At 48.8% G+C, this 27,318-nt stretch overlaps 3 protein-coding genes across 4 annotated transcripts; 1 reads left to right on the top strand and 2 right to left on the bottom strand.

Annotated features, from left to right (window-relative positions):
• Positions 1 to 6,449, bottom strand: fbxo7 (F-box protein 7). Its single transcript, XM_064319547.1, has 11 exons — positions 6,308 to 6,449; positions 5,260 to 5,385; positions 4,726 to 4,945; positions 3,340 to 3,609; positions 2,886 to 2,976; positions 2,745 to 2,780; positions 2,305 to 2,388; positions 2,019 to 2,114; positions 1,530 to 1,706; positions 1,125 to 1,162; positions 1 to 834 (listed from the first exon to the last, which is right to left on the bottom strand). Exons 2-11 carry the CDS (start codon positions 5,379 to 5,381, stop codon positions 517 to 519), a joined length of 1,452 nt encoding a protein of 483 aa, XP_064175617.1. The 5' UTR covers positions 5,382 to 5,385; positions 6,308 to 6,449; the 3' UTR covers positions 1 to 516.
• A 230-nt stretch (positions 6,450 to 6,679) lies between these two features.
• rtcb (RNA 2',3'-cyclic phosphate and 5'-OH ligase) lies at positions 6,680 to 11,180 on the top strand. Its single transcript, XM_064318704.1, has 12 exons — positions 6,680 to 6,888; positions 7,219 to 7,297; positions 7,403 to 7,470; positions 7,882 to 7,981; positions 8,221 to 8,377; positions 8,798 to 8,954; positions 9,146 to 9,305; positions 9,418 to 9,593; positions 9,869 to 10,057; positions 10,174 to 10,284; positions 10,379 to 10,498; positions 10,689 to 11,180. The coding sequence occupies exons 1-12, from the start codon at positions 6,796 to 6,798 to the stop codon at positions 10,794 to 10,796; spliced, it is 1,518 nt and encodes a 505-aa protein (XP_064174774.1). The 5' UTR covers positions 6,680 to 6,795; the 3' UTR covers positions 10,797 to 11,180.
• Positions 11,181 to 11,563: 383 nt separating this feature from the next.
• Positions 11,564 to 26,064, bottom strand: xpot (exportin, tRNA (nuclear export receptor for tRNAs)). 2 transcript variants are annotated; one of them, XM_064318703.1, is made up of 26 exons: positions 25,871 to 26,064; positions 24,970 to 25,059; positions 24,239 to 24,385; positions 23,626 to 23,708; positions 22,882 to 22,938; positions 22,664 to 22,733; positions 22,080 to 22,295; positions 21,497 to 21,681; positions 21,165 to 21,333; positions 20,825 to 21,061; positions 20,655 to 20,693; positions 20,483 to 20,545; positions 20,230 to 20,354; positions 19,270 to 19,414; positions 19,035 to 19,154; positions 18,785 to 18,879; positions 18,504 to 18,573; positions 17,987 to 18,225; positions 17,291 to 17,576; positions 16,863 to 17,052; positions 16,441 to 16,557; positions 16,013 to 16,128; positions 15,875 to 15,922; positions 15,472 to 15,543; positions 15,308 to 15,364; positions 11,564 to 15,207 (listed from the first exon to the last, which is right to left on the bottom strand). In XM_064318703.1, exons 3-26 carry the CDS (start codon positions 24,296 to 24,298, stop codon positions 15,181 to 15,183), a joined length of 2,886 nt encoding a protein of 961 aa, XP_064174773.1. In that variant the 5' UTR covers positions 24,299 to 24,385; positions 24,970 to 25,059; positions 25,871 to 26,064; the 3' UTR covers positions 11,564 to 15,180. The 2 variants fall into 2 exon arrangements, with proteins under 2 accessions (XP_064174773.1, XP_064174772.1); XM_064318702.1 differs by lacking the exon at positions 24,970 to 25,059.
• Positions 26,065 to 27,318: the final 1,254 nt, after the last annotated feature.

The raw sequence follows: 27,318 nt of genomic DNA, 5'->3' as shown, positions 1-27,318 counted from the left end.
AACTGGAAAACTTTTTGTTTTATTTCAGGTTTTCTTATGGAAAATAAGCAAAGTGAAAAGTCAAACTCAGGCACACAGCTACCTGTTTCACAGACCTTCATGGTGGATTACGCGGTTACACAACCGTGTATCTACTGATGAGTTATGCAGGGGCCCGTGAGGAGCTTGAGCCTCTCCTGGGTGAGCTGGAGCTACTTTAGCTGTTGCTGGTAGAAAGTGTGAAAGACGTAATCACTGCAGAGGGTTAATATTTGAGTTAACTGTGCAAATTCCAAGAACAGGAAGCAATGCACATTGATAGGGGCTGTGATGTTTTCAGGATCCACAATGGATTAGACTGACTCTGACTTCCAATCCCAACAGGGTGAACCGTGCCAGTGCACTGCTATAACTGAAATAACATTTGGCCCCACTGCATTTCAACAAAATCTGAAGAATCAAGTCAGAAGCGGGTTGTTGCTGCACTGAATTCTGGCACAAAAAACTAAAAAGAAAAGCGTCTCCTTGGTGACGGTTTTAAATGAATCCTCGCCTGATGTCCGAAGACCGGTTTCCCATGGGCCCTTGCGGTCTCCAGCCAAAAGAACCCCTGTTGCCGGGGTTACGCCTGTGGTGTGGGCCAATGGGGTCGAAGTACGGGCGGGGCAAGATGCCGTGGGGGACGGCAGGCGTCTGGTCGTACTCTCCGCCGATGATGCCGGGGGGGTAGAGGGGGGGCTGGGGGATGAAGGGGAAGGGCTGGTAGATCAGGGGCCACGGGGGGCCCGGAGTGCACAGCCTGGTGCGTCGGAAGGACATCGCCTCCCTCCTCTGCTTGTACTTCTTTCTGTAGAGCTGCGAGGAAGACGACGGACAGACGAGACGGCGGACGGTAAGAGGAGGTCAAATTCAAAAATAAAGCGATTTCGCTTTCAGCTGATTGGTAACGCGTTTGCCTGTGGAATCTTTGGGTTGAGTGAGAGGCCCAGGTTCGAACCCCACCGCAGACTCAGGCAAATCTCTAACTCGTTACTCACATGCCAAGAGCTAACTTCTCATTTACGTTAATGACATAAGGAGAGGAGGGCTGCAGGTTGGTCCGTGTTAACCAATCAGAAGACGTCACAGCGGCGAGCGATATTCACCTCTTTCCAGTCTGTGTTTCTTGGTCTGTTAATTTGATCTGGAAGACAAAATCCGACAAGACATCAGACAAGAAAATAATGAATTATTAAAATTCTTCAAATTATAGATGAAGTTTATCAGAAAAAAAATGAATGAATGAATGCGCGTTGGAGCTGGACATTTTGATGAAAAAAAACATGACACGACATGACATGATTCCCATGACAAACGGACACATTCAGAAAATAAAAGGCCAGCTAAAGCGTCTGGAAGAACGGAACACTGCAGGAGGTGACCAAACACGCCCCATGTGACATTTCAGCAGGCGTTCGCTTTGTCAGAGGCCGGCGCCGCGATACCGACGCTGCATTTTCGGCCTTTTCTCGCCGGACACGAGCGGGGTGGTGGCGATGGCGGATGCTCACCCCTGAAGTCGCGGTGGTACAGGTGTCTCCACAGGGAGGGGTCGGCGGCGGCGCCGTACAGCTCCCGGCAGGTGCCGGACAGGGACAGCACCGACCCCGCGTCCAGCAGCCGCAGCACCCGCAGCAGCAGCTCCGGCGGCAGCACCGTCAGCCCGAACACCGCCGGCAAGTTCATGGCTGCCACCACCGGGGGGAGACAGAGAGCGCGGTCAGACGGCCCTGAGCATCAAAAAGGGTTTGCCCTGGCCCGATAGCATTAGTGGCTTTCTGTATGCTGTGTAGTATATTACAGTAGTTACATTTCTATGAGGTTTCGACACAGGTTCTCTACACACTGAGCAGAAAGTTTGCATTCTGTGTGCAGTACTTTATTTAGAAGGGCATCCCAGGAGGTTGACAGGAGCTCCACAGTGGTCTATACATTGAAGTTAATTGTGCTGTTAGAACCCAATGGGATTTAAGAGGCAGTCCTCTGAGATCAGCCCGTACCTTGTCTTGCTGACGCAATCAGAGGATACGCCAGCTGGTCTTTGAAAGTGCGAGAAAGCTTCTTCAAGTCTTTGTAGACAACAGCAACGTTCTCCCCTGGGAGGGTGGGAGCATGATCCACCATTAGCCCACACACCTAACACACTTAAATCAACATAAATCTGCGCTAAGTTTAAACATTTTAATTTAAGCAGTCTGGAAAGACAGAGTTGTCATGCAATACTCGAAATGAAATGTGAGCCCTGAGTCAGGACGGGGCACCGACCCCATGACCTCCCGCACTCACCCCTCCACTCCTCCGTGACGTAGGAGGACGGCTTCAGCAGCAGCTTCCTGGCGTTGTCCACGGCCTCGTTCAGCTTCAGAGAGGCTGTGAACACAAAGCAATCCAGCCCTGCAGCTCAGTACCAACAGACAATCTAAAACATCATAAGCGTGTTACCTTCGTAACTCTAATGTTTTCAGATATGCATGCATGGAAACTGTTGCATTTGTTATCACAACTATTTTCTTCAGATATAGTTTACTGAAACAGATATTGAGTCCTAGCAGCCCTGGGTTATTTGTGACAAACACTGAAAGCATGAAAAGCATGCATTCATTGAAGGTGTGTGAAGATGGGTGAAGGTGTAGTGGAGAGTGCGGTGAATAGCTGATTACCGTTAACAGGCTTAGCTAACTGTAAGGGTGAAGGTTTGGTGGAGAGTGCGGTGAACAGCTGATTACCGTTAAACACCAGCATGTTGGGAGTGCGGTGAATAGCTGATTACCGTTAACAGGCTCAGCTAACGGTAGGGTGAAGGTTGTGGAGCAGGCTGTGCTCACAGAGCGGGTGAGGTGTACGACGTCTAAAACACAGTCAGGCACGCCACCAGCCAGCCAGCTTGCTCACAGAGGGGTGTACGCTCTGTACAGCCCCCTGCTCCACCCGCATCACACCAGGTCTCCCCTCTGCGTCCTGCACAACACACACACCACACGGTCACACACACCACACACCACACACAGCACGCGGTCACACACACCACACACCACACAGTCACACACACCACACACCACACACAGCACGCGGTCACACACACCACACACCACACAGTCACACACACCACACACCACACACCACACACAGCACACACCACACACAGCACGCGGTCACACACACCACACACCACACAGTCACACACACTCGCACACCACGCGGTCACACACACCACACACCATGCGGTTACACACACACACACACATACACACGTAGACCACACACCATGCTCTACATTTTTTTTGTCCTCCACACATCCTCGTCGTCCGGCATGTGCGTTACCTGGGGAACAAATCCCGTCTCCATCATAAGCAGGTGCACGGCAACCACCAGCGAATCAAACGGGCCCTGGCACTCGGCTCCGTGGCACAGAACCTCCAGGGCGTGGGGCACCTCCCCATTCTCCGTTTCGCTGCACAGCATTGGCCCTGGGTTGAAAGGGCCAGTCTCCGCCCCCTGTTCCTCCTCTAGCTCCGCCTCCTGGTAGTGCTGCGCCGCCTCCTGATCATGCTCCGCCTCCTTCATTTCCACCTGACACCCACTGGTGCTGGGCTACAAAAGACATGACAGCTCCCAGTATGAATCTCCCACAAAAAAATTCAATGTGACTGCAACAAGCGAAACAACATCTTACTACTTTTCAAGGCCTGCATCCAAACCTACGACTGTGTAATTCGACATATCCGTCAAAAATGGTGCACAACACAAAATTGAGTTAGATCGCATTAAATCGAAAATCGAACTGCACAATATCATTAAATAACATCACACGGTATCATAGCATATCATAACACCATAATATTATTGAATGCTGTTTTATTGTCCTTGCATTTGTTGTACAAACTTCAGCACTGGTCTGACTATATCTGCTCTGCAGCAGCCCCTCCCTCCTCAGTCAGGTCCCCAGTAGCTCAGTGACTCAGCGCATTCTCCCCCCCGCGCCCCCCCCCTCATGGTGCCATGGGTGCCGCTGCTGCTCTCTGCCTGTTAGGCACTGAGAGAGCGCTCTCTCGCTGGCACGGGCACAAAGGCTCCACGCTTCCACTCCGCTATCGCTGCGCTGCTGAGACAGGTCGCCATGGCAACACGAAAAGCGAAGCTCTCCCTGCGTTTCGCTTTCGCACCCCCGACTCTTGCAATCCCAAAAAACGTTCCCGCCGGCATAACCGAATCAGCGACGGTGGTAATGTCTTGCAGTGGAATAGAAGGCGCTTGGCTACAGCGAGTAAGCCCCCTTTCCTTACCCCAGTCGGTCCCGGGGGACCTCTGTGTGTGCTGGCTTTCATTCCCACCTCAACTGCAGTCCCAGAATTTTAACAAGCTGTTCATTTTTCTTAATTAGGTGCTTTTCATGTTTCAGAGCTGGGGTCCCCAGTCGTATCCAGAAAGGGCCAGTGTGGGTGCACACACCTGATTCTACTAATCAGCTACTAGATTAGTTGCTAAGCACCTTGATTAGTCGAATCAGGTGCGTGCACCCACACTGTCACTTTCTGCTAAGACCTCAGCTTTAGAACACGAAAAACACTTAATAAAAAAAATGAAGAGCTTGTTAAAATCTGTCTGGGATAGCAGTTGAGGTTGCAATGAAAACCGGCATACACAGTCTGAGAACCACTGCCTTACCCACAGGGTTTGGGTTATTTTTGTGTGGCCCGTTGTGCTCACCGACTCCGGGCGCCTGATCTCCTCGTGAGGCTCCCTCGCTGGGACGGGGCTGCTGATGCCGGGGGCGGGGGCGGGGGTCACGGGCGAGGCCGCAGGACCAGGCTGGTGCAGAATCACGCAGATCAAATCCCCCGAAACGATGCCGCAGGAGGAGAGGGTCTGCCCCGTGTCTGTGAGTGACTCCGCTCCATTGAGGGAGAGAGTGAACTCTGCTTCTGGGCTATGGGCGATAACAAAAAATAAATAAAAAAATACATGTGTGAGGTTAGCTGAGTCATCGGACCCACTAGCGCACCCCTCCCCCCCCCAATACAAAGAAAATCCTGGAGAGTGGTTGTAGCTGGATTTCAAATGCTGCAGGGGCTGTGCTGGTAGTTCAGATACTACAACACACAGCTGATTGCTGCCTCATTCTAGGCCAGCTGGAGGTGAGGGGTCACTATGTGTACTCTGTGTGCTTTCTCAACTGTGAAAATAACACAAATAATCATTTCTTTGTTACGTTTAGTTATAGACAATGGACAGGGTCACCACCTGAGGCCACAGGACGGCAAAAGGTGCTCCCTGATGTGGACGCACAGCTCCGAGAGCGCTGGGTCCTCTCCCTCCAGCGCCAAGCGGCTGGTCTGTTTGTTCAATCTCACGCGTAACTTCATGCTTCTGTAAGAGCAAAAACGATATCAAGTAACGGCAATGGAACAAGAAGAAACACGAAAGCATTTGGAAAATAACGTTACTGCCATGGAAACGCATCGAGTCGAACGTCTTCGCTGCACTAGCGCTGCTTCAAAAATCATACATTTTCATAATAATCCCTTCTGTTTGTACACAATGTACGTGCAATACTAAATTCATAAATATTGTGAAGTGGAGTTTACATAATACTTAACAAAAGTAAAATACATTACCGATTAATAGGGCTATAAAGAAAAAAACCAGGAAGAACACTTAAAAAGATAAAGTTTGTAATTAACGTTAGGTAAGTTAATGTAGTGAAAGGAGAGTTCTTCAACAGTTAGCAAATAAAGGGGGTGTGTACAATACGACACAAACGTAGCCCAACTTACTAGTTAATTCAAAACGCTAATAGTTATTATTGCTCTCTAATTAAGTTGCATACCGTAACTTACTGGCCAACACAAGATAAGCACTGTAGCTTGCTATCATTCATCGACCTATAATATGTGCATGCAAGTTAGTAGTATCTAGTCCAGTCCAGTAATGCCAAACTGTTTCAGTTTCATTTCTTCAGTGCATGTTGCATTTACCCACATAGTTAGAAAACGTTATTCTTACAAGTTAAAGTCGGAGATAAAATTACCTTAAGTAACTTTAGTTCAGTTTCAGGATACAATATTGCAACAACTAATACAACTGCAAATAAATTAGAGAATGACAGCTCTATGTCTATACAACACAGGCAATGCTGTCAGCTAGCTAGATTATATGACATGATCCTTATTATGACAATTTTACACAGCTCGTAAACTGTCATAAACAAATCACCAAAAGCTACATAATGCGGTGAGCTGCGTGGTATGTTAGACAGATAGCTGGATCACATTAGACTAGTTAACTTTACCTAGCTCTTCTACCAACGACTCTTGATGTACGTATGAGGCAGCTGACAACAACAAATGTCACTAAAACGAAACAAACGTTAGCTACACCATCCCCAAAATAATACGCACTTCCGTGCACTTCCCTGGTAAGGATATGAACTACGGAACCCGACGAGGATTAAATAACTCAGTGATACATTTCTCAGTTTAAGACATGCTAGATGGAAATTGCATTAAAAAAATAAAATAAAATTAGGTCTTGGCTGTGAACATATTAAAAACCAAACGCGATAGATGACGACTGTTATCAATAAACTAAAGACCCGACTGTATATTGTACGCACAATATTTTAACGCGTTTGACGTTCTCGCTCGGACATTTTGAGACTACCGACGTTCCGTAATAAGCTGGACGCTCATGCTGCGTAGAAGGTTCGGCCGGTGTTTTAGTAAAATTCTGTCTATAAAACAGTAGTCTGATTATAGGGTACAGCTACAAGACAGAAAAATGAGTCGGTCCTACAATGACGAGCTGCAGTTTCTGGATAAAATCCACAAGAACTGCTGGCGAATACGGAAAGGATTTGTTCCAAATATGCAGGTTATGTACTTTGCTACTTATATGCGTATACGTGTTACCGGCTAGCTGTTAGCTTGAGACATGTTCCTAGCTAGAGCTTGGTAAAAAAAAAAAGTAGCTGGTAAAAAAACTAAATTCACTTTTAATATCACTGATCACTCAATAGATTTGGACTAATATACCTGTTCTGTAGTTGGGTTTACATTTGCATTTACTTTAATTTCCCAAAATGAATCGTTGGCTGGTCTTAAGATGTTGTCCGTGGTCTAGCCATTAAAAGTTAACTGCAGGTTGTAACCGATGGTTGAAACATTGTAAATTTGTTGTGAATGTTATTTTGTGTGTGTGCAGGTAGAAGGAGTCTTCTACGTAAACGATCCTCTTGAGAAATTGATGTTCGAGGAGCTGCGAAATGCTTGTCGTGGCGGAGGTAACAACCGTCATCATTCATCGTTGTCAGAAGCTACATTGACATTGTAATACGTACACCTTTATGTAACGTTAATAATTATTTCAATATGCGCTATTCATTAAGGTTTTGGAGGATTTCTACCAGCCATGAAGCAAATTGGAAATGTCGCAGCCCTCCCCGGTATAGTGCACGTAAGTTGATCTCATATACGTTATGTCACATAGGAATGTCTGATTATGTCTTAGAACAGTCCGGTACTGCTTGTCAAACAGGTCAAAAACAATGACGTTGCAGTCACGAAAGAAAAGACTGATCAACTACGTTGCAACTTGTTTGCAACATGAGCACAATCGGTGACCATTGGTAATACTGTTTGGCCCAAATTCGTGCGGGTTTTCTCTGAAAAAAATATTTATCCTCGCTTACAAATTGACTTTTTGCATGGGCATGCCAAGTGCATACAAACCATGCCCTCTAATTTGTGCATCCAACTTATTGAAAGTAAATTTCCACAATATTAGGGGAACATGAGCTTTGTTTTGGAGGGGAGAAAAAAAGCTTTTTCTCTGCTAAATATTATTTTTGTTCTGTCGGCCCTGTAGAAGTCTATCGGACTTCCAGATGTCCACTCTGGTTATGGGTTTGCGATAGGAAACATGGCAGCCTTCGACATGAGTGATCCCACAGCAGTCGTTTCTCCAGGTAAACATTGTGTTTTGGTTGTTCCAACAATGTGGCTGTAGCCAAAAGCTACCAATGTAAATTTTGCTCCACCTTTGAGCCAAGAATAAAATCCTGTGTCAGCATTTTCAGCTGTGGCAAGTTGTCATGGGCTGTGATGATAGTTATGGCGAGACGTCCTACTGCATGATGATGACCGCGTGTGAAACTGACCGCGGGGTGCTGACCTTTAACCCCCGCCCCCCGCCCCGTCCGCACAGGCGGCGTGGGCTTTGACATCAACTGCGGCGTCCGGCTGCTGCGGACCAACCTGGACGAGGGAGACGTGCAGCCGGTGAAGGAGCAGCTGGCCCAGGCCCTGTTTGATCACATCCCCGTGGGGGTCGGGTCCAAGGGGGTCATACCCATGAACGCCAAGTAAGGAAGGCTCCGCCCACAAATGCCCCGAGGCCTGGAGATCACACACACATTTACTTCGTACGTCATTTGTATTCATTTGGCTGAAGCACGCATGCAGAGAGTCTTTCAGGGCTGCTGTTGCAGGATGCGCACACAGCGCATTTCATTAGAGCATGCCAGGACAAGAGCGTGGATGCACAACGCCAAGAATTACATTAGCGGTAAAGGGTCACACTCAAAAACCACTGCCAATGAAAGCAACCTAATCCACTGGCAAGGCCAGACACTGTAGTTAAAACGGATCGTCAAGGAAAGCTTTTAGTTTTGTCCGCGCGTATAAAGTGGCTAAGGAGTGAACAGAGCAGTGTAGGCCCTTAGCAGTGCCAACAGAGCTGCAGGCTGATTGGTGCGGGGCTGAGGGATGTGGTGCTGTGGCAGGGACCTGGAGGAGGCGCTGGAGATGGGGGTGGACTGGTCCCTGAGGGAGGGCTACGCCTGGGCCGAGGACAAGGAGCACTGCGAGGAGTACGGCAGGATGCTGCAGGCCGACCCCAACAAGGTCTCCTCCAAGGCCAAGAAGAGAGGGCTGCCGCAGGTACTCCACAAACACTGCCGTACATGTCCCGCACTCACCTCCGTACACAATGCCGTACACATGTCCTACACACGCGCACTCCACACAAATCCCGTGACAGCTACCCCTAGGTAGTACAGAGCTTGTGTCAAACAGCGTTAGCTGCAGGTGCGGCGTGTGAGCACTTACCCCAGACACTTTGTCTCATTCAGCTGGGTACGCTGGGAGCCGGGAACCACTACGCCGAGATCCAGGTGGTGGACGAGATCTTCAACGACTACGCCGCCAAGAAGATGGGCATCGACCACAAGGGGCAGGTGTGCGTGATGATCCACAGCGGGAGCAGAGGCCTGGGCCACCAGGTGGCGACAGGTAAGCGCTCGCCTGTTCTCTTTCCGAAACCCCCCCCCCCCCCTCCTCACATTTGGGTTTCCACCCAATCGGTGACCGGCCTTCGGCCCTTTTCCCAACGCCTGTCGCGCAGATGCTCTGGTTGCCATGGAGAAGGCCATGAAGAGAGACAAGATCGTCGTGAATGACAGGCAGCTGGCCTGTGCTCGCATCACCTCAGAGGAGGGGCAGGACTACCTGAAGGGCATGGCCGCCGCCGGCAACTACGCCTGGGTCAACCGCTCCTCCATGACCTTCCTCACCCGACAGGTGGGCGTGTCCCGCCTGAGGCTCAGGCCTACCTGTCACGTGCATTACGTGCAGTGTTGCCAGATTGGGCAAAATCCCACCCAATTCAGAGTACTTTTTAAAAAATAATATTGTGCAGGGGAAAAACGGCTTTGGGGGGGGGTTCACTGTTTTCAAATCTGGCAACACTGATTTGACACGGTTTCAAATTGTTCTCATCAGAAATCAAGTCAAAATTGCGTGCACGTTCATTTTAAAGCAAGCCATTCCATATCCCACCCCCACCCCCCCCACAGGCCTTCTCCAAAGTGTTCACCACCACCCCTGACGACCTGGACATGCACGTGATCTACGACGTGTCTCACAACATCGCCAAGGTGGAGGAGCACATGGTGGACGGCAAGCAGAAAACCCTGCTGGTGCACCGCAAGGGCTCCACCCGGGCCTTCCCCCCGCACCACCCCCTCATCGCCGTCGACTACCAGGTAACCCAGGAAACGCCCAGCATGTCAGCACAGTCTTGTGTTTCCAGTCCTAGACTTCAGCCACGCTTTCAGTGTGCCATTATTAAGTGTCCTCCTTTTTCTGTCACCATAACCAGCTGACTGGACAGCCCGTGCTGATTGGCGGAACCATGGGTACCTGCAGCTATGTGCTCACAGGGACAGAGCAGGGCATGACCGAGACCTTCGGCACCACCTGCCATGGAGCGGTAAGGCCGGACTACGTTTCCCAGAATCCTCCGTCTGCGAGGTCCAAAGGTTTTCACCGCTTGTAACGGGCTTCCTGTTCATTCGTATTTATAGGGTCGCGCTCTGTCCCGCGCCAAGTCCCGCAGGAACCTGGACTTCCAGGATGTGCTGGACAAGCTGGCAGACATGGGCATCGCCATCAGAGTCGCCTCGCCCAAACTGGTCATGGAGGAGGTAGGCAGGGGAACGTTTGTCTGAAGAGGGGTTTTTTGTGACCAGTGACGTCTCAGCAGATATAGTACAGGAGGATATGTAAAGAGGGAGCTAAATCTTCAGGATTGCATTTTTCATCCTCAGACCTCTTTTTGATTCATTTATATGAGGAAAATGACAGTTAAAATTTATATTTTCACCCTCTCAACAGGCTCCTGAGTCCTATAAAAACGTGACGGACGTGGTGGACACTTGTCACGACGCCGGGATCAGTAAAAAAGCCATCAAGCTGAGGCCCATCGCTGTGATCAAGGGCTAAACGATGCCCCACACCTTTACCCAGAAGGCACTACACATGCAAGGCAACAGGAAGTGAGACTCCAGCCGACTGCCGGGAAATGCAGCAGAGGACAAGAATGATGTCACTACGAGCGTTATGTACACTGCTGACACACTTCTTACTTAAACCCTCGGCACGTTATACCTTGATCAGCGTGGCACTTGACGTTTCCTCAGATGGGTTTGGCAGCAATTAAATTATTTCCACCTTGATGGGAATGCTGGAGATCGACCTTTATTTTCCTTAAGCATTTTTTAGTTGTGGCTGAAGGCCGATTTGGTTTTTGGGTTTTTTTTTTCTTAAACGTGTGCCACACCTTGAAGAACAGCTGGTCATAAAACGAATAAAAGTTTAAAAAATAAATGTCAAAAAATTGGTCATATGATTTCTGGAGAAAGACATGCTGTGTGTAAAAAATCAGTAGGCAGTATATATGACATTGCAGAAGTGTGTTATCAATGTGGTCAAAGTGTATTTTTAAGGGTGTGCCCTCTTGCCATACAATTCTAATTATATTTACATCACACTTCTGAGGTGGTTCAGTGCAAACGCTGAATTTCTTTTGTCCCCTGATTGGCTAATCTATGCATTCCCCTGGACGTTGTGTTATAGTTGGACTGCAAAAAATGCCAACAAGTCCTTAGGGGTTTTGGGAAGAGAGCCTTAAGTTGCTAGGAACCGTTCTCAATGGAGAACTACTTTGCGGGATTCTTTTGCAAAGGAGTACACAACACTGGTGAGGTAGCTCATTTGTAAATACTTTATTGGTAATGGAAACGTACTGTCTAGCACACTAAGTTCCCCCCTTCCTCACATCTCAAAAATTATTAACAACATTGAGCATGAAAAGTTCTCACAATGTTAAGACATCACAATAGATTTCAGAGGAAATATTAATGACTGAACGCTCATGGCACGTAGTGCGGTAGCTGTCTGTGCATGCATTATAGTGTGTGACGGACAGAAACGCGCTTCTCCTTCTCTCTGGGTGTGTTAAACAGGTGAAAACAGGATGAACACAAGCAGGAAATCGACACAAAACGACATTTCTTTTGGTACAGCGCCTCCCGTGGCTGCGTGCATCCGCCTCGGTGTCGCGCGGGAAAGGTTCTGCAGCAGTAACGCGGGCAGCGGACAGTTTTATTGGATTTCACCGAGTGTCCCCGGGTTTGTGTTAACGCACCGCGGTCGAACCGGATTGAACCGGCTGACGCGTTCAGTACAGTATGAAGTGTTTTACAGTGTTTCTCCATTTCAAGATGCGTGCGTGACCGCTGTGTATTGGACTTGACGCACGCGTGACACGTGCGTTTCCGGCACTACAGTTCTCAGGTTCTTCCCCTCCAGCTGACCTGTTGGGGGATTCATTTTGAATCCTGAGAATGCGGAATTCTGTCTGGGCCCCGAGCCGGCCCTTAATTGGCTGAGATTGGACCAGATTATAATCTGATTGGTTGCAGCGGCGTTACAGTCGGATTGTCTCAGTGACTGAGTTCCAGTTCATATACGGAAGCTCGTATAAGTCCAAGGGCAGCAATTCATATATGAGGAAAAAGGACAAAAAAAATCTATATTGAAATGCAGGACTGTAGTGGAGAGAATGCCCGAGTTAGCACAATTGAATTGACAGTACAGTGAGTAAATTACAAGCAGGCATGGGAGAGAGTCTTATTGGACTACAAAATAGAACCTCTGTTCATTATCGACTACTACTGATATGAACAAGTAATTTTTTTTTCCCTCTACAAAGAGTTTCGTCTTCCAATTGGTTCATACATTTCAATGGACAGCAGACAGCCCCTCCTGCCCATCACAAATTCTAAGGTCAGCGGTCTTCAACAAGTCGTTAAGACCAGCACTGGGAATCTCAATAAAATAATTCATTTCGAGCAGACCCAAGTTGAAAAAATAGGTTTCCTTCTGTCACCATTTCATACTAAACAGTGGGCCTTATTAAATATACACGTTTAATTACAGCTTCTGTACGCAAATCAAATCACCAGTTTTTAGCTCGGTGGTATTGATATTACACTGAAATGTAAATACTCGCCTGAAAGATAAACAGACCAGGCCTTCAGGAAATTAAGCCTGGCCTCTAATCAAACAAGCTGTTAGCACTATAATAGTTTGAAACGTCTTTTACAAATGTAACACACAAAATGGCACATTTTCGTCCCTGCTACGCATTATAAACAAACGGGTTAAAAACCAATCCAGTTAAAGGCCTCTTTGATTTCACCGGGAGCAACAGCTCAAGCAGGACATTGGCTAGTGGTCTGGACAGGGAATGATGGGAAACGAGGGCTAACGAGCAGCTAATACTCTGTTCTTAACATTAGTTACTAATTATTAATATACAGTGCTTGCATAAAAACGTCATTAGCAATTTCACCCCAAAAGTGACCCCGAAAACGCACCGCTGTCTGCTGCATCTATGCAGGTCAAGTGCCTAAGAATATGCCGGCTATGGGAACAGCTGGGTCACCCCACTCAACCTCAATACTGATCCCGAGCTTAGTGTGTATAAAGGCTCGTACTTATCCCAGGAAGGATCCATCTGCACCTGGGGTGGTCGGTCTATATCTGAAAAGGGCCGGTGTGGGTACAGGTTTTTGTATTATCCCAACACTAAGACACCCGATTCCACTTAAAGGTCTTGGCTGACGACCATGATTAGTTTATCAACAAATGACCACGAGTTTATTAGTTGAATCGGGTGTCGTAGTGCCGGGCTAAAACTAAAACCTGCACCCAAACAGGCACTGTGTCCCAAAATATCTATGCGGACATGTTGAAAATCAGAGCCGTACTTTTATATTGAAATTTTAGAGGTTTATCTCTAATAGTAAAAAAAAACCGGGATTGTGAGTATTAAGTGGAACTATTCCAGCTCGGGATATAAAACATCCTACACCTCATATCTGAGGTCTTCTGCCTTGTTATCATATTCAGAGGGATATATATATCCATGGATATAAAGGGCTTTTTTAAATATGATTGTGGGGAAAGTTAAGCTTCACAAAGTCCAAAATGGCTGAAGCGTAACGCATCATCATCAACTCCCTGTAACTGACGCAATAACATGAATTTTATTTCAATGATTTGATACAAGTCAAGTGATTATATGATAGAAACAAAGTAAGAGTTTTTTTTTCGTCAATTGACTGCCAATTAACTAATTTATCCATTCACGCTACATGGGGTCGATGAGCTACCCACGATGTGATGGTTATGTTACTATAATCAGTATTTACAAAATGTTAATGTAGCAAGTAATCGGAATGTTACTCTGAAGTCGCATGTCGTCTTGGTTTGATTGGCTGTACTTTAAAAAGCCAGTTCAGGAATAGGATTATAAAATATTTAACCGCATAGTTTCTAAGTCTTTTTTGTGTTCCCATCTGCAACTCAGACCGCAACATCGTAAAATAATCAATGGCTTCCTTTTAATTCTGGCTCCATTAAATGTCAATCGATCGCAGTTCCCGAATGAAATCCAACCAGTTTAGTACCCACAAAATGAAACAGCGTACGGCTGTATGCATCCAAATTAAATGAGTCAGTTTATTCGTTTATTCGGGCCAAACAGGTGAGTATTCTTAACCTGTAGTGTCTGAGGTTGGAAGGGATTAACCTGATACATACAAAAGACACCACTGCAAACCTTCACGACCACAAGCACTTACCCTGTCATTCCAGCCTAACTCAACGTAACTCAACTGCCCTTTTTCCACAACATGAAATCAGTTCAGCACTAAAATAATTCCTTACAATACAAATCTGCAAGGTTGATTTGGAAAGCAATCTCTACACCTAGATTTAGGTGATGAACAAACTTCAAAATTTCAAGCGCTCCTAACAAAAATAATAAAGCTTTAAACGTTCAAAAGGACTCTCTCTATCTTCATTTAACTGAAAAAAAGTAAATGATATGGAAAACCATTCAATTGGAAAACGGCCTCTGGGCTTGCTTTCGTTTATTCCTCGACCATTTCCCCATAATCCTCTGCTTCACGTCCTGTCTCACAGAGGGGGTAAAAGAATGCTAAACCTCCCAACCCCTAGGTAGCTTTGACGAGGTTGCCTTAACCGTGCACTCGTCTGATTGGACAGGGCCAGAGGGGGCGTGGGTTCAGGGGAGCAGTGGCCCCACCCATTACTATGTGACCTTGTCTGCACCCTTTCCACGCATTTCCGCACATTCCTCCCCCCACCCCCCCCACACAGGACGGCTTTGTTATGCAATGTTTTTTTTAAGTGCAATAGCAGCTCCTATGCTAAGCCTTGTTGTCGTTGTTTTTGTACGGCGCCGACGACGACCAGTCACCTCGATCCTCTGTCCTGCTCTGCTCCACTTCCTGTTTCACATTTTGGCTCGCTGAAAGAACGCCTGTGCACGAAGGAAGACAAGGGAAGCCTCTATTAGACGCCACAATCTGAGAAATCTCAAATAAGCCAGTTGTAACATTGTGCTCGACTCTCCACGTTACCTTGATATAATTTTTGAAAACCTTGGGATCTGGTTGCTGAAGCACTTGACATAGTTCCTATAAAAACAGGGGGAAAAAGTAACCAAAAATGTTAAATGAAATCCCTTGGCGTGACCCATGCACCTTTTTCCATTTAGGAGTATTGGTAAAGGGTAATTATGTACCTGTACGATGTCCGGTGAGACCTGTAGTGAAGGTAGGTACTCCTGCTGCAGATACTGAATGAACTCTGCCTCCTGTGTGAAGATAAGACACCTTAAACACACACCTGTTACACCACACACACCTGTCATTATTTAGGAGTCATAGTGTTCCACCAATATTGTGTCCACTGAATGTTAATGTTCTGTTGATCTGGTAACAAAAGTTTGTAGTGTCCGCAATTAAGTCTGTGCATAGTTGATTTGGGTGAAGCGATATCTTTAGGTTAAACAGTTGAAATTTTAACGCAAACAGTTTCTACGGACTTAATATGGAGAATAAAATATAATGAAACGTCAATCAACTGATTTGCCAAAAATGATGAAATAAGAGAATGACATGACTTTGACCATACTGAACCCTTACCCTTTTCAAATGGATCATTTTCAGAGTGAGGGCGCACTCCGACAGAGTCTGGAAAGCAGACGCATCAGGTTACTTTGCATGGCTTATGACAAGACAGGTGATAGAATGACTTGCGATTTTTGCCCTTCGGAATCATACCAGGATGGTCTGGCCATCTGATAGGTCAAAAGTTGGCTTGAGCGGGGCCACAAAGCATGCTGGGACAATGTGTTTGTAGATGAAGTCGGGGAACCCGACCAAACCGTCTTTACCACCTGCAGGGAAACAAAAAGACCGACCCTAAAATTCCATCTTCGTTTCCATTACTGTAATATTTAATCATCTCAGGGCTCTGAGGAAGCGATCGGTTAAAACACCCTCAATAGTTTTCTGAATGTTCATGCCATGTCCCCACATGTGCTAGAGGCTATTATTCACTCAGTGACATAAGCATGCAAACTTTAAATAGTTTTAATGAAGGAATTACTATAACAACAATTCTCTACTGCTAATTCTATGAACCCGTCTGTACAACCTGTAATCCTGAACACAGAAGGGGCCTCGGAGACCCACACGTTAAGACTCACCCCAGAGCTCCACCAGTTTGGACAGGATGGCGAAGCAGGTCTTCTGCGCGATGGGGTCGGGGAAGTCTACGGCTCCCTGGATGACGGTGAAGAGGACCTGCTCCACGTTCTCCGGCCCTGAGGAGAGACGGCGGCTCCTTACATACCACCCCATTTCCACACTGCTGCTGTGCCGATTGGCTATGACATCACACACGTGGTGCTGCTGCCATACCGATTGGCTATGATCTGGTGCACACGTGGTGCTGCCGTACCCTGATTGGCTATGACTTGGTGCACACGCGGTGCTGGCGTACCCTGATTGGCTATGACCTCGTGCACGCGTGGTGCTGGCGTACCCTGATTGGTTATGACCTGGTGCACACGTGGTGCTGCCGTACCCTGATTGGCTATGACCTGGTGCACGCGCGGTGCTGGCGTACCCTGATTGGCTATGACCTCGTGCATGCTGCTGCCGGCGACAGTCTGCAGGAAGGCGAAGTAGCTCCTCCTCAGCATCTGCTTCTCCATGGCGGCCGTCTGGTCGTTCTCCTCGGCCGGCCGGGCCAGCACCTGGAAGATGGCCTGCACCAGCGGCATGAACACCTGCTGCAGGAACGGAGACACCTGGCCCTGCAGGCACAGAGCGGGGAGGAAGGGGGGCGTGATGTCACTTCCTGTGCTACAGCTCAATCAATGCAGTCAAGGGTCTGGAGCGGAACCCTGAACACTCTCACGTGTAAGTGATGAGATTTGCTAGCAAACATGATGAAATGATTCATAAACCTGTGTCAATTTATCTGACCAGGAACTACAGTTTAAGGGGACCCCAAGTTGCACATGGTGGTGATGCAGTTTGAGGGGACCCTACCTTGAACTTGGTGGTGATCTGGTTGATGAGGGGGATGAACTCCTGCAGGTCCTTGGCCTCGCAGTCCTTCAGCATGCGCTCGGAGGCGGCGGGGATGAAGGGCAGCACCTCCTCCTCCAGGCAGATGATCATGCGGTGCAGGAAGGTGCGCACGCCGCTCCGCAGCACCTCCCGCTGGACGGGGCAGCTCAGCGCGGGCAGGAAGGTCTCCAGGCAGTCGCGGTACACCTCCGAGCAGCCGCACTGCTTCACCGTCTGCTTGTTGCTGAAGGCCTTGCTGGTGCGGCTGGAACAAGCGGGGTGATGAGGTCACTATGCATGCAATAATGCACCAGGCTAATAACGCACCATGCTAATAACGCACCAGGCTAATAATGCTACATGCAAAATGCTAATAATACAACATGACAGTAATTCAACATGGAATACGGCAATAATGCATAATGCAACACAGTAATAATATAATAAAACATGGTTACGATGCCAATACCACTGTGTAATATGCTAATGGTCAGATGTATATACTGTAACGTACTAATGTAAAGCTTAATAACAAAATCTTAATTGCATGGCAGCCGCTCTGATACAGGGACAGTATCAGCCCAGTAGAGGTCTCTCCAGCGTCTCACACACACACAGACGGCGTGAGGGGCGGTGGGAATCGGGCGGGGCGGGGCGGGGCGGGGCGGGGCGTACCTGGCGAACCCCACGGCGTGGTTGAGGCAGTCGGCGAGCGCGGCCTGACGCTCCTCGTCCCGCTCCTGCAGCAGCTTGCCCAGCAGCAGGCGGAAGCGCTCCATCAGCGGCGCCAGCAGGCTGCGCATCAGCGCCTGCTTCCTGTCCGCCGCACACTCGCCGTTCACGATCAGCACGCCCGCCGTCTCGAACACAAACAGCTGGTCGTCGCTGGTCAGCAGCGTCAGGTAGCCGTTCTCCTGAGGGGGGGGGGGAACAGGGGGCGTGTTTAGCACACTGCACCCACTTACGAAGGCTCTACACTGTTCCTAATGGGCCCTCAAGGGCCCTCAAGAACCAAGGGCCCTCATTTTAAGGGCCCTGCTTTGACAAGAATTATGGCAACACTTCACCAACACAGCACCCAAAAGGACTGAGAGAGCCTCAGAGAACTGTACTGATTTCCTGGTTGTTTTACGGTTGCTAAGCGTTCACAGTTAAAAGCAGGCGGGGTAACGGACGTCGCTCAGAAGAGTACCGGGGGCGAGAGCTCCAGCAGGTCCTGGATCCTGTTCAGGATGTCCTCGATGTAGGCGTTCATGTGCTTACTGCAGACACAAAGCACAGAGCCGCATTCAGTTTACACACGCATATACACTCACACACGCACACTCACACACACACACAACATACACATGCACACACACACACACACACACACACACACACACACGCACGCGTGCACACACACTCAGCCAGTGGACTGACAGTTGGTCGTCGAGGCTGCTCTCGGTCAGAGCCTCTGGCCTCTGGACTTACTGCAGGGTCTTGATGTATCTGGAGAGGAGGTAGGCCACCCGGCTCCGCACTTTGGGGCTGTCGTTCCGCACGCCCCGGTGATCCAGGAAAGCCATCTGTGGGAAAGGAACACCATGGTCACACCGGGAGGGCGAGGCTTCCAAAAAACCCAAAATGGGTGGAGCCATTCACGAGAACATATTTTTGCGCTAGTTTCCCACCCAGGTAGGATGAGACTGTGCTGATTGGCCACGGCCAGAGGGGAGCTCACCAGGACCGGGGGGATGTGGTGGGGCTCCACGATGAAGAACTTGTCGTAGCGCACCACCGTCTCGAAGAACTCCAGCGTCACGGAGGTGTGCTGGTACTCACTCACCCCACAGGTGACCAGCTGCAGAAAGAGAGAGAGAGAGAGAGAGCATCCAGCGCGTCAGACACTGCGCAAGGCCTCAGTACGCACCCCTAAAACCCCAGCGGTACCCCAGGGGGACCCCAGCGGGACCCACCGTGCGCATCATGTCCTGCAGGGCGCTGGCCTTGGCCACGTCCCCGGTGAAGTGCGCCCCCTGGGAGGCGGGCAGCGCCTCGCCCAGCATGTACAGCAGCCGGATCGCCACCTCCACCTCCATGAAGGGCGCGGCCTGCCAGCGTCTGAGCAGAGAGACACACACACACGGTAAGGGGAGTTATAGGGACCGTACCGCATCAGAAAGGGGAGTCATAGGGACCCCAAAGAGTCAATAAGGGGAGTTATAGGGACCCTAAAGAGTCAGTAAGGGGAGTTATAAGGACCCTAAAGAGTCAATAAGGGGAGTTATAGGGACCCTAAAGAATCAGTAAGGGGAGTTATAAGGACCCTAAAGAGTCAGTAAGGGGAGTCATAGGGACCCTAAAGAGTCAGTAAGGGGAGTTATAGGGACCCTAAAGAGTCAGTAAGGGGAGTTATAAGGACCCTAAAGAGTCAGTAAGGGGAGTTATAAGGACCCTAAAGAGTCAGTAAGGGGAGTTATAGGGACCCTAAAGAGTCAGTAAGGGAGTTATAGGACCTAAAGAGTCAGTAAGGGGAGTTATAGGGACCCTAAAGAGTCAATAAGGGGAGTTATAGGGACCCTAAAGAGTCAGTAAGGGGAGTTACAGGAACCCTAAAGAGTCAGTAAGGGGAGTTATAGAGACCCTAAAGAGTCAGTAAGGGGAGTTATAGGGACCCTAAAGAGTCAGTAAGGGGAGTTATAGGGACCCTAAAGAGTCAGTAAGGGGAGTTATAGGGACCCTAAAGAGTCAGTAAGGGGAGTTATAAGGACCCTAAAGAGTCAGTAAGGGGAGTTATAGGGACCCTAAAGAGTCAGTAAGGGGAGTTATAGGGACCCTAAAGAGTCAGTAAGGGGAGTTATAGGGACCCTAAAGAGTCAGTAAGGGGAGTTATAGGGACCCTAAAGAGTCAGTAAGGGGAGTTATAAGGACCGTACTGCATGGTCGAGGTAAAGACCCGGCGAACAGCTTCCAGCAGCAGCTCTGGAGACACCTGGGCCAGACGGTCGAGCAGCAGCTTCAGCTGCTTCCTGTACTCAACAAACATGGCCTCGTGCTCCCCCTGGACAGAGCGACAGACGGACAGAGCGACAGAGGTCACAGGTCAACTCCAATTACATTTATGTCATGTGACAGAGATTCTACATTCAAAAGGACTCCATAAACATGTAGTTCGATGCAGAACATTACCTCGTTTTCAAAGTTGTATTCGTCATCATAAGTCAGCTTTTTCATGACAGCTACCATGATTGCCTGTTAAAATAATTATGAATGAGCACGTTAATTTATCAGCATTAGTGCAACGTCAATGTAAATACACAACAAAAAACAATTCTTGGTCGATGCACTTCAGAAATCTCACCTCAATGTTGCTTTTTTGTTGATCTGTGAGTATTGGAAGCTAGAACGAGAAGGAAAATAAACTATTGTTAATCTCACTCTTCATATCATTCAGTAACAGAAACAGTAATACTTGCACAGAAGAGAGTACATCGTATTCTCCCCCTGAGTGTGCAGGTGCACCAGGCCCACCTGTTTGAGCACGTGCAGGTAGTCGTAGCAGAAGCCCACGACGTTGGCGGAGATGTCGTCGTCCTCGTGGGACAGCAGGCGCAGCATCAGCTGCACCTTGGCCTCCACGGCCTGCAGCGTGTCCTGGCTGTGTTTGGGGTCGCCCGCCTTGGCCAGCTTGGTCCAGCTCAGCACCAGGGCCTGGCCCATCCCGTTCACCAGCTTGGAGAACTTGGCCAGGAAGTCCACGTCCTCCTCCTGCAATGTCGCCATAAAAAGCGGCTCAGTAAGTCCCTGAACCCCAAACCCCGTGTTCCGGGGGGCAAACCCGCCGCGGCGTTCCCGAGCCGAGCCTGCATACCTGCTCCACGTTGAAGAAGCCGGCGTTCTGCAGCACCTGGCACAGGGACTCCACCAGCTTGGTCTTGTCCACGGGGTCCATCCCCTTGTTGACGATTTCAAACAGGCAGTCGCAGGCCTCCTCCCTCAGGACCTCCACAGACATGTGACTCAGCAGCAGGTTCACAAACCTGAAAAAAAAACATTAAAAAAAAAAACCCACAGGTCAGCGCCCGTCACCACGGCAACAGTCACCACAGCAACCCGCGTCCACTGACCCTGTTTCTGACAGGCGAGACACACACCTGCTGCCCCGCCCCACCCCTCCCCTCCTCGCCCCGCCCCGCCCCTCACCTGTCATTGGCGATGAGGCTGAGGTCGATCCAGGACACGTAGGCCCCCACCACCTCCAGGCACTGGCAGGTGAGCTCGCAGTGGGACTGCTGGAAGCTCTGCAGGATCTGGTACCAGGACTCCACCAGGCTGGGGATGCACTGCTCCCGCATGGCGTCCTTTATCAGCGCGTTCCGCCGAGACTCCTGTGGGGCGCGCCCAGCCCGCCGGAAAGAAGAGGAGGCGCGGAGGTCAGGTCACGGAGGTGCCAGACTGCAAAAACCGCTGAAAACAGCCGTCTGGCGCAGAAGCTACGCTAAAGCTAAGCTAAAACTCTCACTGCGTGCACATGTGAAGCCAACAGAGATGCTGCAGAAATGGAGGCAACGCGAATGAGGCAAATGGGACGTCTGTGCTCAGTCAGTCGTCAGTTTGAAGCCACGTCAATTACAGAAGTGGAATGGAGTAAAAGATTGGAATGAGCCCTGTGACATCGTAGTCATAAGTGAGCATCCAATCATAGCATCAAACACAGACACAACCGCCCCTGACTGCCCAATCAGAGAGAGTGAGAGCGCTGGGGACTGGGGGGGCGGGGCCTTGCCTCGGAGGAGTGCAGGATGTCCCGGTCCACCACCTCGGCGTCGATGGCCATGAGTGTGCGCAGGTACAGGTCCACCCCCCGGGGGTTCAGCCCAATCACGGACAGGACGTCGAAGAAGAACTTGGGCCATTGGGTCAGGTACTCGGTCACGAAGGCCAGGGCAAAGACCTGCGCCGCCTTGTTTCGGATGAAGGCCTTCTCCGGCGGGGCGGTCAGCTACAGGGGCAGAGAGCGAGGGGGGGGGTCACAGGGGAGAGTGATCAGAGGCTGGTGATGGTTTGGGGCTTTGGGGAAAGGACACTACTGTGCTGTATGCTGTAGTTAAGGCCTGGAACACCACTGGGACTGCTGTAATTACATACACAGACCGTATCCAGCTGTGCTTATCATCACCCAGAACCACTTTCATTAATGCTGGGACTAAATAAGCAGCAGCAATTTAGTCCCAGCTGCAGCAATATTACTTAAAAGCCCTAGACCAAACCCAGACAAGATGCAGCCCCCACAGGTGCGCACACACGTGCACAAACACACACAGGTACGCACACACGTGCACAAACACACACACGTGCGCACACACACACCTGTAACTGGAGCCATTTCATAAGGGTTTCTCTTATTAGCTGCTGCTGGACTGCAGTGAGTTCCGCGTGTCTGCAACACAAACACATTCAGAAACTTAACCGTCTTCTCCACATACAGCCATAACTGCACATCGGTGAATGGAGAGAGAGAGACAGAGACTGAGACAGCACATGCATTTAATTTAACCCGCTCCCACACACGCCCCCGCTTCCCTCACCTGAACTTGATATGATGTTCCAGGACTTGGAAGCAGAAGAACTTCACGTGGTCTTCGCTGAGGGGAGACATTTATCAGACGTTACTGGATTAGGCCTCAACATATATAGAAATAATAAAAACCCCAGTCCCAACATAACCACATCAGCACACTACAGGTCTGCCTGGGACCGTTTCTCAGTCCCGCGGCCGTCCACAGCCACAGCATTAAAGGTGAAGACACACGTCCTCCAGTGAGATCACCTGCCATCGCACTCATCTCACCTCCCACAACCGGCCGTTCGTGGGCATGAAACGGTTTTTAAATGGGGGACAAGTAACACATCAAATCTTCAATCTGACTGGTTCTCACGCCTTAGGGTAAAGCCACACATCATCTGGCGAGAAGCGGATGTGTTATTGTCTCGAAGTGAGCGGAAGGACAGGGAACACGGCGTGATAACCAGTCAGATTACAGATCCGACGTGTAACTTGTGCCCCATTCACAAACTTTATTACGCCCACAAGCGACCGCTTGTGCGAGGTGAGAGCGACGTCAGGTGACCTCGCCGGAGGACGTGTGTCTTCATGCAAACGTTCCTGCAGACATGCAAACAACCCGAAACCTGTGGGTCCTGCTGACCCTGGAGGGAGGGAGAGAGGCTCGAAATGTTCAGCTGTGGGAAGCCAGAGAGGCAGCTGTCTAACGGACCCTTGGGGGGGCGGGGGGGCTGGGGGCCCTGGGGGGGCCCCTCCGGCAGCTCACCTGTAAAGCCCTTTCACCAAGGCCTCCGCGCACACCTGCCAGCCGTCCTGGGACTCCTTCAGCTGCTCGAAGTACACCAGCGCCTGGGGAGGAGCATGCTGGGAGTCACACGCCTGGCCTCTCAACAGTGCCGTATAACAACAGCTCACAGCTGCTTTCTCACAGGAAGCTACAGCCCACTGCTGTGTGTCTACTCACTGTCCAGCAAGCACGTTCAGCTGACTTACATACATAAGGCTGTGTAGAGGCCCTGAGCGTCTAATCTCAAAATGCTATTCCCATTAACACACCATCTGCTGCCCAGACACCCTCATACTGCAACTTACAAAAGCCAACAGTGATGTACATTTATGGCCATTCTGATTAACTACCAGAATAGAGGACTGTGATTTTTTTTTTAAACACACTGTTCCGTGGAGAAAAATATCTGGACTGACGTTTGTATTTTGAGGCATGTTACTCCGCTAGAAAAATTGCAAACAAGTTCAAAAGGGCACAGTGTGCAACATGCAACTCAATCCAGGCTATGGCTATGGCCCAGTCTTCGTGCCAAACTGCCAAAACAAACTTCCATTATCTCCGTGACGGTTTTGAACACAAGTGCGCTGCTAACCCTCTGCCTGTAGGTGGCGTCAGCATTGGGGCTGAGGCCCAGGAGGGCGTGTTCGTCCATGACGGCCTCACACACACAGAAAGCGAGCGATTACTATGGTTCCAGCGAAGGTCTGCTCCCCACTCCCCTCACGCAGGCTTCAAACATCTGACAACACAGGAGAGAGAAAATACATGGAGTTCAGTGAGTGTGCGTGTGTGAGTGTGTGTGCGCGCACGTGCGTTTGCGTATGTGTGCATGTATGTCAGCGAGTGAATGTGCACGAGTGAGTGAGTGTGCATGAGAGAGTGAGTGAGTGAGTGTGCGTGTGTGAGTGTGTGCATCAGATGAGTTGGAGGGTAGTGGTGCATGATGTGTGAGTGAATGTGCATGAATGAGTGAGTGAATGTGCATGAATGAGTGAGTGTGTGTGTGTGTGTGTGTGTGTGTGTCTGAATATGCACGAATGAGTGTGTGAGTGAATATGCATGAATGAGTGAGTGTGTGTGAGAGTGAATATGCACAAGTGAGTGAGTGAGTGAATGAGAGTACGTGCGTGAGTGTGCGTGCGAGTGAGTGAGTGAATGAGCGTACGTGCGTGAGTGAGCGTGCGAGTGAGTGAGTGAATGAGAGTACGTGCGACGTGCGTGAGTGTGCGTGCGTGAGTGAATGAGCGTACGTGCGTGAGTGAGCGTGCGAGTGAGTGAGTGCGTGAGTGCGTGTGTTTGTGCACAATGGCAGAACATGCATGCCTCAGCAGTAGTGGCCTGTGCTGAATGGAGCTGCCTTAACCATAATCCCACACAGGCAGGTTAACAAACCGGTCAGAACGCTCGCTTATCCTACAAAGAGAATCTGGTTATTATTATACTGAATGCCCTCTTCCCCGTGTGCCAAACACGCAAACAATCACGCAACACATGTTCCCAGTATTTATTTAATTATCTATTTTGATTAATTAAAATCTCAGGTAATCAAGATATCCCATTTGTTCTGACTAGATTTGGTGCCATGTTTTATATGTATATCCTGGTTAAATAAAGGTTAAGTAAAAATTTATTTTCACTGCATAAGAGTGGGCAGAATAAAAGCAACTATTTACATGACAGGACACGAGCTACATTATTTTAAATAAATTGCAAAAACCACATGAAGAAAATCATAAAGCTGAAATTCCACACATGTCAATTACATTGATTAATGAATTCAAAGTGCATCACGAGAAAGATCTTACATCATGACGGACAGCAAAGCAACAATCACAATTTCCAGCCCTCGCAACTTCCCAGTGGGTTGTCAGCGGTAGCTAGGAGGCTAACGCTGATCCAGTAACCATATCATCAATAGTCTGTCGCTGCCGCACGTTCATAGTTGGTTAGCTATATTGGCAGTTAAAATTCAGGTTAACCCAAAGATGAGCTAATTCTTGGGAATGATCAAGACTTCGCAACGTACCAAAGGCACGATCCCTGTCTCGTAACACGTAATAGCCAAGTTAGGTAAGCGTTTATCTAGCCTACTCCAACCATCCGCTGGCGCTACTCTCCCACATCAGCAAGCATGCCTCTCCCACAGAAACACCCAAAGTTTCAGTGGCCTCTCGGATAACCGGTATAATAACAATAAATGCATGAAAACGAAAGCAAGTTCTACCTTCTGGTTGGCTTTATCTCATCGTCACGCCCAGGCGGTTCCCAAAAAAATGTTAAATTATCAATCTGAACCAATCTGGGTCTTACGATCGCTACAGTCCGCGTTCGCACGTTTGGGTTCGTTTGTGCTGCGTGTCGGCTCGGCTTGATGCAGACGGAAGCTCGTGACCATAGACTGTACGCACACTCCGGCTGGGTCATGACAACAGGAAGTGAACCCATGGTCCTCTAGCTGTTACACTGAACTCTGTGATATGGGATGGACGTCACTCTCTGATAGCTCCGCCCCATTTTACCGCTAACCATTAGGCGGCGGTCGCAAACCAGTGAAAACGTTTTACCGCAATGTTGGCATGTGAATGCAGCCATGCACACATTGGTTACACTACCAAATGTTTTTTGGGGGATTTTTGCAACTTAAAAAAAAATCTAGTAGCCCAGTATAAAGTATCCTGTGTGGCCCGTCCACACCTGTGTTTTGTAGTGGTTTCAATTATCTTCGGTATGCAGTTTGGTTAAAAGCGTCTGCCAACGAAATGTAGACAATGTAGACAGTACACTTACCCGTCTGCTGGAAAGTGGTTTTTCTGGGAATGTTACTCATTTTTATACATTTATATAAAAATACACCTCTGTACGCTTAAAATTGTCGATACAGTAAGAAGTACATAATGTTTGCATTTCAGTAGGATAGATATTTAATGTACATATTCATGTCTTTATCGGGACACCTCTTTAGCCTAATTAAAGGCAGGCATGTTGAAACTTGGTTCTCATCAGGTATATTTGATTGTAATATGAGCTTTTCTAAATCCATCGATTAGCAATACCTGCAGACACAGGCTGTAAAACATGACGGGTCAAGTTCGGTGTCGTTTATTTTTAACCTGAGGTTTAGCCCTCTAGACCACAGAACTGCATACCAACTGGAGCAACGATCCAAAGCTGTGGAATAAGGATTAGCTGTCCCAGCTGACATGCAGAACTTCTGTGGTCTAAAGATTTAAACTCCAGCCAAGCACACTGCAATGGAAATCTTGAACATTATGGAATATTGCACTATTATGGAACTTTGGCACCCTCTACTGGTACGTAAGACACATTGCATACCACCATGTGTTGATTTGATCTCATATGTACAAATGAGACTGCATTTATATCGCATTTAATTCATAATAATTAATAATAATTCTCAGACCACCCCCTTACACAATTTTCCTCAGTGACTTCACTCTTCCAAATTAAACTTTGCCAAATTAAAACAAACTAGTAAAGCCTAATATACTGGACCTCTATGGGAGAAAAGGCAGACAAGTACAGTGCAATATTATGGAACTTTGGCACCCTCTAGTGGTACGTCAGACACATTGCATACCACCATATGTGCATTTGATCTCATATGTACAGGCTGTAATTCTCAGACCACCCCCTTACACAAGTTTCCTCAGC

This window comes from Anguilla rostrata, chromosome 19, assembly GCF_018555375.3.
Source record: "Anguilla rostrata isolate EN2019 chromosome 19, ASM1855537v3, whole genome shotgun sequence".
Taxonomy (NCBI): Eukaryota; Metazoa; Chordata; class Actinopteri; order Anguilliformes; family Anguillidae; genus Anguilla; species Anguilla rostrata.
The sequence above is the reverse complement of the archived record's forward strand: the minus strand, read 5'-3'. Positions and strand labels throughout refer to the sequence as shown.

Bases quoted from the DNA above. Each gene is read 5' to 3' on its own strand.
- xpot (XM_064318703.1), bottom strand. From the start codon at position 24,298: ATGGACGAACACGCCCTCCTGGGCCTCAGCCCCAATGCTGACGCCACC. The intron at 20,546-20,654 runs GTGAGATTTCTG...TTATTTTAACAG, and splicing joins AACAAAAAAGCAACATTGAG to GCAATCATGGTAGCTGTCAT. The intron at 16,129-16,440 runs GTGAGTCTTAAC...GTTTCCCTGCAG, and splicing joins CAAACTGGTGGAGCTCTGGG to GTGGTAAAGACGGTTTGGTC.
- fbxo7 (XM_064319547.1), bottom strand. From the start codon at position 5,381: ATGAAGTTACGCGTGAGATTGAACAAACAGACCAGCCGCTTGGCGCTG. The intron at 4,946-5,259 runs GTGGTGACCCTG...TATCGCCCATAG, and splicing joins TTGCCGTCCTGTGGCCTCAG to CCCAGAAGCAGAGTTCACTC. The intron at 2,781-2,885 runs GTGCCTGACTGT...AACGGTAATCAG, and splicing joins CAAGCTGGCTGGCTGGTGGC to CTATTCACCGCACTCCCAAC.
- rtcb (XM_064318704.1), top strand. From the start codon at position 6,796: ATGAGTCGGTCCTACAATGACGAGCTGCAGTTTCTGGATAAAATCCAC. The intron at 6,889-7,218 runs GTTATGTACTTT...GTGTGTGTGCAG, and splicing joins GATTTGTTCCAAATATGCAG to GTAGAAGGAGTCTTCTACGT. The intron at 8,378-8,797 runs GTAAGGAAGGCT...GTGCTGTGGCAG, and splicing joins GTCATACCCATGAACGCCAA to GGACCTGGAGGAGGCGCTGG.